The 11,711-nt window shown below is 35.8% G+C and overlaps 1 protein-coding gene across 1 annotated transcript; it reads right to left on the bottom strand.

Annotated features, from left to right (window-relative positions):
* Positions 1 to 988: 988 nt before the first annotated feature.
* LOC149203345 (uncharacterized) lies at positions 989 to 10,313 on the bottom strand. The gene is made up of 4 exons (XM_089403416.1): positions 9,921 to 10,313; positions 5,177 to 5,223; positions 3,359 to 3,468; positions 989 to 1,955 (listed from the first exon to the last, which is right to left on the bottom strand). Exons 1-4 carry the CDS (start codon positions 10,102 to 10,104, stop codon positions 1,361 to 1,363), a joined length of 936 nt encoding a protein of 311 aa, XP_089259542.1. The 5' UTR covers positions 10,105 to 10,313; the 3' UTR covers positions 989 to 1,360.
* Positions 10,314 to 11,711: the final 1,398 nt, after the last annotated feature.

Raw genomic sequence — 11,711 nt, 5'->3', positions numbered from 1 at the left:
TATAAAATAAAAATATAAAATATAAAAATATACAATTTAAACAAACAAATAAACAAAAAAATTGAAACTACGCTGGATCGAAATTTCCAAAAATTATCCCAGTTGATTAAAATTACAAAGAAGCTTCAATGCTTTACATCGAAAGCCACTCTACCTTAAGTATAATGACCATTGACCATTGTTCATTGCTGTTGTAGATTTCCATTTGCAAAAGCTAACACTTGGCATAGAATTCTGTAGATACTGTTATGGCTGCTGTCTTATGCATGATATCCACATAAACTTGCGCTTCAACGCTGGCCCTGCTAAAGTGTATATCGCTGATAACTAAAGCTAGCAGCCGATGGCAAATAAACTCACAAACAAATCAGTAATCAAAATAACATTTAGAGGTTGAAGTTGCTTACAAGATATTCGGAGGAACCACCCCTTCACTTTCCTCTCTGGGAATAACTTTTTAGAATTGTAGTAACTGTACAAAAATGCTGATACACAATCTTCGTAATGATACCAAACCTATTATGAGCATGATAGTTGTGTTCTAGTGCAAACCAAAACATAAAACGTTGATGCATAACCTCCCAAATTAATTTTACAGGTGTAGCGGAATAAATTTTATACAAGCGAGAAACATAACAACCAAATAAATACGGAAAAGATATTGCATGTTTGAACATACTTCCACTGGGAATCAACCTCTTAATGTATGAACATATAAAATAATCAACAGTGCACTTATGTTTCTACTGCATAATGTAAAGAGGTAATCTTTTGCACACCCAGGTCAGTACCGTACTACCTGCGGACCATACAAAAGAGTACACGGTAGAATGTTAAATGTGATACTATGTGAATCGAGGTTCAGAATTACACCAACTAGCATCGCTAAACCATCAACAAGCCCAGTTGACAACAAAGAGGATAATCGACCATCAAAAGTGATTAATTTATAAAAGAAATTTACATGCATTCAAGTACCCCGGTGGCCTTACGATTAAAAAGAAACTATGTTACAAACAAGAATTACATGCATATGAAAATATGCTTTTTATATATATATATTCGACTAGATTTTCAAGATCTCCCTGAAACATCAAAGAGGAATAGCCGGTACACTTTGGATAATAAAAAGGCCACTTTGCCTTCTTAACTGCCAATAGTCCAGTTCATGCAAGTAACAAGCATTTTGAAGTAAACATTGCAACAGCACCGTAGTTCCAAGTGGTGTTCCCTCCAAAAATTTATTTGCCGAAATCATGGACCATTATGCCCATTATTCCACCCTTGAAACTTGAAGCAGCTCATATGAATAAGTATACATAATATCAACCAGCAGTTTAGTGCAGGAAGATTGTGAGATTTACTTTCTCCTTGTCTGGTCCCGCTTTGCCTTTATAAACTCTCTCTTACACCTATCGCCTCCGGCACCAAGATAGAAGCCTCCACCAGAAAACTCAAGCCCACTGCCACCTGCAGGATTGAACGTGCTCGGAGCGCTGGATGCAAAAGGATTAGCTGCTGCTGGACCAGGTTGGGCACCAAACTGGAAAACAGATTGCCCAGCAGACGGAACAGTTGGCTGAGAGCCAAACACAAAAGATGGAGCTGGTGAAGCAGTCTGTCCAACAAATACTGGTGGAACAGGACTTGATACCTGGGCAGGATCCTCTGCCATGCTGTCTTCCATCTGATCAGCCGGTGGTGCTCGTGATGGTGCAGCCCCAAAAACAGAATTTGAGTTGGTCAACCCAAAAATCGGAGTTGGAGCATTGTCATATAAACTATTATGCCATACAGAGTCATTTTTTTCTTCCCTTGCCTTCTGCCGCTCTTCATTGCTTGGCCCAGCTCCACCATGCAGCTCTTCTCTACTCTGTTCTTCACAAACGTTCAAGCCAGCAGATCTGTCCACTATACGTGACTGCAGTAGCTCTGTTAAGCGATTGAACTCCTCCCTAAAGATCACAAAATCAAATCCATCATTACTCATTTAAGCTTACCTATAATACAAAACAAGTCATAGATATGCCAAGCAAGACTTCCAAATGAAATATTAACATAACAGAAGATGTTCTGGAAAAAACAATTTAATGAAACCAGCTCCGTAGAACAGACAGTCCAAAAGCCAAATACACAATGGTTCTCTTGACAAAAAAAAATACATATCACAAGATACAGAAATAAAGAACCTTTTGACAACTTCAAAATTATTCAACAGGCCACATTAAGTCAATCCTCATTGTAGCCCATTGCCTGCAAAATGTGAAGTCCAGATATAATTGAACTAGTATTAGAGCATTTTCACTTGACATACATAGTAAGGAAAGATAATGTACTTGAATATGATGTTCCCTGACCCTAAGCGAGGAAACTAAACTACTCAGGACAATAAACAATTCCCTGGATGCAATTATCAGCTTATTTCCATAACAATAAACTACAACAGTTGTTTCAGCAGCAAATCTACAATTTTACAAAAATATCAACCATTCTATAATTACTAAACTGCTGTTGTCATTGCCCACAGGGCTTTGGATTGACAGTGAATGGGTGCACTGTTAAGGCACTCCTTGCGATAGATCACCGTTCAAATCCCCCATGGGTTAGCCGACAAAAGAAAAATTGATGTTGTCATTTATTGCTTACTCAAGTCAAATACAAGAACCAGTGTCAAACTTCCAAGGCATAATTTTGCATTTAAAATACTAGTGGCATAACTGGAAAGCAGTGTTGACCAACTATCTCCTAAAATAAATATGCAACAAAAAATGCCTGGAAATTAACACTGCAACTAGGAAATTCAAAAAGTTAAAGTACAAAAATAAATTGTCTGCTTAATAAGCACATTCTAATCTGAGTTCCAAATTCTGACAACATGCAAATGCTTACTGAACAAACACCAGAGAGCATATCAATGATATGACAGATTTACACTGTAGCGTTATGATTAAATTGAAGTCATGAGCAATTTGCATCCTGGTTGCACTTAAAATGGCTTTATCTCCGAGGAAATTTCAACAGCATTAATGGAAGCCATAAACAACAAAAGCCAAAATAAAAATACAGTAAACAAACCAGTAAGTAATGAAACAAAATATGGACTGAACAAAAGAAAACATAAGATGATCAAAAAGATGTCCTATAACACTTTGGAAATAAAACAGAAACAGCACTAACCTGAAATTACATAATGAAACCATAAGGAAATTATACAAGAAATCCAAGAAAAAGCAGTAAAAATATGTGCATCTGTTTAATAATAAGTAATGTTTAATAATAAGTAATATACAAAACAGAATTGGAACTTATGGAATACATAGACAGTCATCCATCCAGCACATTAACTTTTACGATTTACCTAGAAAAGGTTTTGTTTTTTAAAAGCTGTTCAACCTCTGTGAATTCAGGTTCACTTCTTTGTTTGCTCACACGGGTATCTTCTTCATCTTGACCAAGTACTTTAGCATTCTGCAAAAGGAAACAATCCCTATTTGAGAATAAAGAAAGAAAGAACAAAGGTGCAAAAACAAAATAACAAAAATTATGTGATTAACAGAATCAAAATGTGGCATTAATGTGTAAAGCATTTCTCTGCCAAAGGTAATGCTATACTTTGCCTGTTGATAAATCATAAGTTCATAATTCTTCTCACATCACGTTTATGTGCTGTATTTGTCAAGCTAAGTTGCACAAAGCACCGAAACGTTTCGGAGTTTCCGAAACAGGTACATTTAGAAACGTCACCTCCCAAAAATTGAAACGTCAACCAAAACGTCACACACACACACACAATGTGTGTGTACAAAGAGAGAGAAAGAGATTTATAAATAAGTGTATAACACATTATCTTGCAAGAAAGATGGGAATAAGACCCATAGATATATACAAGGAGAGAGAGAGAGATTTATAAATAAGTGTATAACACATTATCTTGCAAGAAAGATGGGAATAAGACCCATAGACGACAATTTATGTTTATATATAGATATATATATACATATATACATACAAGGGGAGAGAGAGAGATTTATAACTAAGTGTATAACACATTATCTTGCAAGAAAGAAGGGAATAACACACAGATGACAATTTACAAGGAAAACCAAATCTATATTAACTTTCATAGATGATTACATGATGGTCAAGTTTCAGTCCAGTTTCGGGTACGGGTACGGCCCAAAACGTTGGGTTCCTAGAAGTTTCATGCAACATAGCTGTCAAGTGATAACAATCAGTCCATTTACAACACCCTTCTCAGTTCCAAAGTTTATAATGTTACATAGTGATTGAACAATGGAAGTCGAGGGAGCAGTGGTGCACTTGATCTAGTGAGGTATTCTTACTGCTTTAGCCCCCAAGGAAAACAACCAGTTTGTTTGGTTGAGTTTCCTATGGCAGAGAGTTGCAACGCAGTGACTGCTCTCAAGCAGGCATAAAAGGTCTCCTGCTGGATTACAGTATCTAGAATTTTTAGCTGCTTGAATGTTATGTGGTTGACCAATCAAATACCTTTATTGTGATATGTAATAAAATTAACATTATTTAAAATAGAAAAACAAACCTATTGTCAAAATAGACTATTTTCTTTTTATCGAAATATATAAAATAGATTACAGCTTCCAATAATATCTAAACAGGATTTATATATAACTTGGAGTCATCTTTACAGAAATTGTTCGAGATAGACTTTTAAAAATAGATGAAATATATAAATAGATTCCAGCTTCCAATAATATCTAAACAGGATTTATATATACCTTGGAGTCATCTTTACAGAAATTGTTCGAGATAAACTTTTAAAAATAGATGAATTCTCATGTTATAGTATATCATTTAAATTAAGAGAACAAAAAATTAAATTCTTGTTTTCAAGAAATTTAAGTTTAAACTTCACGTAAAAATCAATAAAATCCTGCATCTAAAAATGGATGAACCATGAAAATTGCTACCTTGGTTGGTCTTTATATTCTAAATGGTGGAAGCATCCACTTGGGGTAGTTCAATTGGCAATGGCAATGGAAATGAAGTCTTGGGTTCAAATCCTGTGCTATCCCCCGATTGGGGTGAGAAGTTGGACATGATAAAGATGTAGTCCTACCAAGCTTACAAAAAAACATTCTAAATTGTGGAAACAAATATTTACTTACAAATGGTATAGGTATATGAATGTACTTACTTCAACTGCTTCTTCTGGAACTTCTTGAAGGCTGTCCTCTTCAATTTCTATCAAATAGGTTAATATTTTGTCAGTACATAACAACAGAACTATTACAAATAGCAGCAAAGAAAATTTAGCCAAATTTACATCGACATTCCCTCCTAATCTAAAAGGATTCAAACATAATCATTCTCCATAACATCACAAGCCTACCCCCATGTATTTATATAGAAAGTGTTTCTAAAAAACAAATTGCATTAGAACTGCCCAGAACACACTTCCTTCACAGAAGGTATAAGACAAAACTGTGCACTCAAACAATCGCATTTTTACCTTGGATTACAATGCTCTACAGTTATGTACAGAATTTAATTGGCATTCATAAATTAAACTTATATTCTTTTAAAAACAGAGACAAAAATCAGGACAGCAATTTCAGAGTACAAAGTAACTAGTGTATTGCTGTTGTAACTGTGTAATACAACTTTATACTTTAAAGTTTATTCAAGTTCATTTTTCAGAGGCATGTGTATCCAAATTTAGTACTTATATCAGTATTATAGGATCCTCTCTTTTATAATTTGAACTCATCCTGAAGAGAGAAGAGAATCTTCATGGTCAAGAAGAAACTACCAATGTGGTTTAGTAACCCCAGTCTAAAGCAAGCTCTTGTTTATAAAAGCTTATGAACAGGAATTCAATACAAGCATTGATATTGACTTAATTCAACATAAAAAAGGAAGCCACTTTCTAAAAAAATAGCATGATCACATCTACTTGCAATACAGAGCTTAAGCAATCTAATATTCCTTGGTTTGGTTGAATTTCTAATCTAATAAGCATGGGGAACACTGCTAGTTGAATTATCCTAAAAACAAATCTGTCACCTCTTCTACTGTACAAGGCCATAATCTATAATAAACATAATTTGAACTCATCAACAAGAAACAATCAATGTGGTTTAGTAATCCTAATCTAAATTTAGCTGTCTTGTTTATAAAATCTTATGAACAGGAACGCAATACTAGAATTCATATGGCCCTAAACATAAAAAAAACAAGAAGCCGTTTTCTTTTAAATATCATCCTCACGTCTACTTGCAATACAGAACTTTAAGCAATCTAATACTCCTTGGTCTGATTGAATCTCTAATCTAAGAAGTACAGGGAATAAGTATTCCTTTTAAGAAGAACAAAAAAACCTCAGTCAATGTAATGGCATCAGAGATCATGTTCGCATTAAGATTATAGCCTGCTAGTTGAATTCTCCTAAAAACAAATCTGCAACTCAAAGAAAAGCCTCTTCTACTGGACAAGGGAATATTACATAATGACCATAAAATTGAGTATTCATAAATAACAAATCTACTACATGTACGAAAATATCCAAAAAAAAATCTCAAATGGTAGACACTTGATCCAGCATCATATTTCAAAGGGGTTATTGAACTAAACGGGGCTCATGCTTCTTAGTGCTCACAATCTTGATTGCCTTTCGAACTTTCTCTTTCAAATAATATTTGATAGGTTGTTTCTCAGGATATTTACAAAAAACTGATCTTTTCCATTGTTAAATGGGGATTAGTTTTGTTAAATGTGAACTTGCCTCGTGGACAAGTTAGGAATCCAACCTATACAGAATTCTGTTGTTTATTATATATATTATAAGATATAACAGAGCCTAGTTCAATGTAATCTATAAAGAAGAAGCTTGGAGGTGCTTAAGGTTCACATTAACATAACCATGAGCAATCAAGTACCTATGTATAATGAATTTTAACTGTTTCATAACCATCATATCATGGTGAAGATTTTTATTGCTAACACAAGTCTTGTGTAAAAATGAGATTTGTGGCTTATGAAACAAATATATGAAGTTTTCAAAAGATGAGATGCATGGCGCATAAACTGAATATATGAAATTCTAACATGATACATGACAGGAAACAGTAAGCCTACACAATTTCAGAAATTTTGAGGCAATTCAGCTATTTTCTATGACACTAATAAACTACAAACATATAGGCATCGTTTCTATCATAAAAATAATGCACAACCACGGTTAAAGACTCTACGATGTCTATATATATCCTGGATAACTGCTCAATCATGGTTGTTCATAGCCTGAAAATGTATTTTCAATTTTTCAAGAAATATTTTTTCCTACCAACGACTCCTTTGCTTTACATCTCTGACTCTTTTGTTTAAACTTACTTTTAGTATGGAATTAGAATAGATAATTGGAGTTTAAAACAAATTTAGTTAGTTAAAAAATCAAGCAGTTGAAATATCTATTTCTGGGACAGCAATAAAAATAAAAAAAAACAAGCATTGATTTTTTACAGAGCCACTGAGCAAATATAGTCAGGGGACTCCCAAAGGTCCCCCTTCTAGGAGGAGTATATCCAAGAGTCCCCCATGATTGGGAAATGTCCCACATTTCTTAGCTAGATAACCGGATTCGTCCTATAGGCCCCACAAATCCCGAATCCATCATGTCCGACACGATTCTCTCGAGATTCGTGTCCAAAAACCATGACACGTCATGTCCTATTTTGACACGTCGAATCCGACTGCGTGTCACGATTTTGGCAGCGTGTCCTGTTTTCCAGGACTCGTTAGGCGGCAAAAGTGACCTGCACGGGTATGAAAAGGCCGCATTTGGTCATTACAGCCACGCATATTTTCATTTGGCAAGCATTTTGGCAGCTTAATGATCAAGTCTAGGCCCTAGTATTGATATGCTATTCATGGTAATATTAAATTCTTAAAGTAAAAGTGTGTCACTTTTACTTAAATTTTTAACATTACCATGAAATGACTCAGGATGTTTGAAAGTGGTTCCGGCCTCATTGGATTTCATATGGAGAAAGTAGAATTTTAGATTTCGTTCAAAATCCAGCAGACTTGTCAGTTTTTCAGGATTTTAGGATTGGGGGATTGCAATGTTTCCATTGAATTTTGTCATGTATTAGGGTATGGAACTCGTATTTAATCAAGAGCACCAATCCCTCTATGTACCTTGATGTTAGTGACATTGGTTGTCGAACTCTTGTATCATGACCCTCCTAAAAATGTACGCATCGCTCAAACAAAATCTTGACTTGACATGTTATGCTTGTTCTATCTTATGTTAATGCTTAAAGGGTGATATTAATGACAAAGATCCCTATACAGATACAGAGGTAATGACAAAGATAGCTCCGAATATTAATGCTTAGAGGGTGATATTAATGACAAAGATCCTGATTTTCCAACAAGACTAAAAAATAAGACATTTCTCGTGGTGGCAAGAAGGCCAAGCATAAGAAATAGATAATAGATTGACATGTATTTGAATTTTGTATGTACTATGCATGCTAATAGCTATAGATGAAGATCTATATTTGAAATCAATAAATTTGTATCATTAATTAAAATTTGTGTAAGAAATATCTAATTTTTAATATATATATATATATATATATATATATATATATTAATTAATAAAATAATATATAACAAATCCTACGTGTCTTGTTCCGGGGGTCAACGTGTCCGAATCCGACACCACAAATCCCGAATCCTACGAATCCCAAATCCCCATGTCAGGTGACTTAGTTTCTTAGGAAACATCCGCCCTGTGTTTCCCAGAAAAGGGACATGGCAAATACCCCGGAAATTTCCCGTCCTGTAAGTGTGGGACCCCACCTATGTAGCGCATCCACATGTGACACTGGGTACTAGGATCAGAACCTAACAAAGCCACTTAACGTTATATCACGTATTTCTAACAAAGCCACTTAACGTTATATCACGTATTTCTAAACAGCCAGTCTGTGATTAACGATTACTAGAAAGAGGTTCCATTTTTGTGAGGCGAACTTCCAATACATTTTCAATTATGCCACCCTCCATTTTTGTGAGGCGAACTTCCAATACATTTTCAATTATGTCACCCGTACTAAACCTCTCTGCCTGTGGCATTGTCAACTTATACACCCAAATAAAACCACAAGCACCAATTTGCAATGAAATACAAAGAACAGAAATACATTAAAATCTGGTGAACATTCGGCATTAAGATAGCCAAACACTAGACTTCTTATTTTGCTCATGCCGCAGACCCTTGCTTCCCTAACAGCACTTTTGCACGGAGCTACCTATAAGCGAAACATGAAAACCATATAAAGAGGAAAGAGTACTCCCAGAATCAGAGTAAAACCTCGAAAGAATAGTAGAATGGTTTCCCCTTTGTTTAAATCATAAATCAAGTCTGCTCACAAATTAAAAATGAGAGCTAAAAGGCAGATGATGCCAAACCACACGAAAGGTAAAATATGACAGACCAGGAAAAAAACGTAAACTACCTCGGTTACTTCGAACAGATGATCCATGGAATGGGAACCAAATAACAAATATACTCAAATAATAACAAACCAAAAACAGCAAGATATTAACCAAGGCAAGAAACCAGTCGCATTAATTCACGGAAATCATATAGAGTAATTAGTGCCAGAGCAAAAACACAAAAATGGGGGAAATGTTAAAAATAAGAACTCATAAAAGGGAAAGACCCAGATAACTACTTAATCTGGGCACCGCAGAAGATAAATACAGAACGGCATTGGTAGAAGCAACAGAGACTCGTTGTCATTTCCGAAGATTCACGAAGCTAAAAACAATATAAATAAATAAATAAATCAAAACACTAGTTTAAAACCCTAAAGTAAAACCCTGGCACAAAACCCTACAGCAGCTAAAAAGGATAAAAAAAACCATACCTTCAACAACGTCGCGGGTAGAAGGACGCGCTGGGTGATTTTTCTTGAAAACCGAAGAAAGCCGCTTAACGGCGCCCTGAGTGATCAAACGGGAGGCCGGATCGACGATCCTCGAGAACCATGTATTGCCGCTCCTTCTGTTATCAGCGGCCGGTGCATGGAGTCCAGTCCGCGGGCGGTTCATCGCCTCATATCAAAGCCTTCGCATTCGGTTTTGGTTTTGGGTCAATGTTGCCAACTCCATAAAGTGTTGTCCATATGTTCAAGAGAAATCCTTCAATTGATAACTGCTACGATATTCTTAAGCCTCCATTCAAGTATGTGATTCCTGAACCAGTTCCAAATCAACATCATTTTGTCTAAATCTTGATACTTGTTTCATGTCATTTATAAGGGATACATCAAACCATCTTGCAACGAATCACTTCCTATCGACATCAACTCATTATCTAGGAAGTTGACTTAGAAACTCCCTTCAAAACCTTGGAGCTTGCATACATCAATGGCAATTTTGCTCGCTCTAGGGAACAATTTTTAATCATTGGTCTTTCACTGAATGATTATGTGTGGTGTTCGACTTCAACTCATTCATTCATACCATACAGATTGTACTATAGTACCTTGAGAGCCATTAACATCATTCCCAGTTTCTCTCGCATTTGTTAATGACTAACATCATTGGCCGGTAACCAGATGGTGTCTACCACGTTCGACTCCAACTCACTTATTCGCATGGTTAGACTCGTACATCAGACGATCGAGTGAACAAGATAGAAGGCCCTGGATCTAGTTCCATCCATCCGGGCTGTGATTTCAAGATTAATACAAGATTACAAAGTATGATGGCTATGATCATATAAACAGTCATCCAAGCATGAGTCCACTCTCTATCATCAGTGGACATGACTTCTTGATCATTGTACATGTAATGTTAACTTATGTGTTGAGCATGGGTATGTCTCCTTCAACAGTGATATCATGATGAAAATGTATTGTAACAGATGATGATCTCGGTAGTTGTTCTTGATTCGGACTTGTCACAAGGTAAAGCACTTCAATCATCAGTGGACGGCTCTGACATTGTACTTTAGGGGGCAATCTGTTGTAGGTTATTTTGTCCCATTTGGTTAATAGGCCTGAAAACCAGATCAATCAATATCCATAAACATGTTGTCACCATCCCTTCACAGAGCCCTAAGCATGAGCTCTCCAAAAAATCAAAGTTTCTAGGACAAATTGCTCAAAATCAGTGTTTTTAGCCCCAGCGCACCTTTCCTCCTCAAACACTTGAGTTTAGCACTAGTTGCATCATTTTTCACCTATGTTTGTCAACACCTGTTGCTCCCTTCTGCAAGTGCGTTGATTCTAGAAATTTGGGAAAATTAAAAAATATCTTGAAGCTTCCTCATCTAGAAGCTTCGTTGTTTTAACTATTTACCATGGATTTTGAATCCTATCTGATCCTATCTTGGAGACTTCACCTCTTATCCCTTGAGCTCATCCTCCCATCATATGTGGATCTCAAATCCATAATGGTAAATCCTAAACTACCACTCTTCCCTTATAAATTTATTACCATCCATAGCATCAGGGTTAGCTTATGGAGATTGATATTGCTCTTATGTTTCTCCCTTGAACCTAAATGAGCCATCATATTCATGCATTAGCGCTGATATTGAGGTGTGCTTTGTGACAATGAAGGAGAAGTCAACTTGAGAAGACATCTACAAATTCAACGACTATTTATGGTTGTAAACTCTCTCTTATTTCTATTAATACAAAGTGTATCTC

Source organism: Pinus tabuliformis, chromosome 2_1, assembly GCF_031772625.1.
Source record: "Pinus tabuliformis cultivar Carrire ecotype Pingquan chromosome 2_1, CPIR1, whole genome shotgun sequence".
Classification (NCBI taxonomy): domain Eukaryota; kingdom Viridiplantae; phylum Streptophyta; class Pinopsida; order Pinales; family Pinaceae; genus Pinus; species Pinus tabuliformis.
The sequence above is the reverse complement of the archived record's forward strand: the minus strand, read 5'-3'. Positions and strand labels throughout refer to the sequence as shown.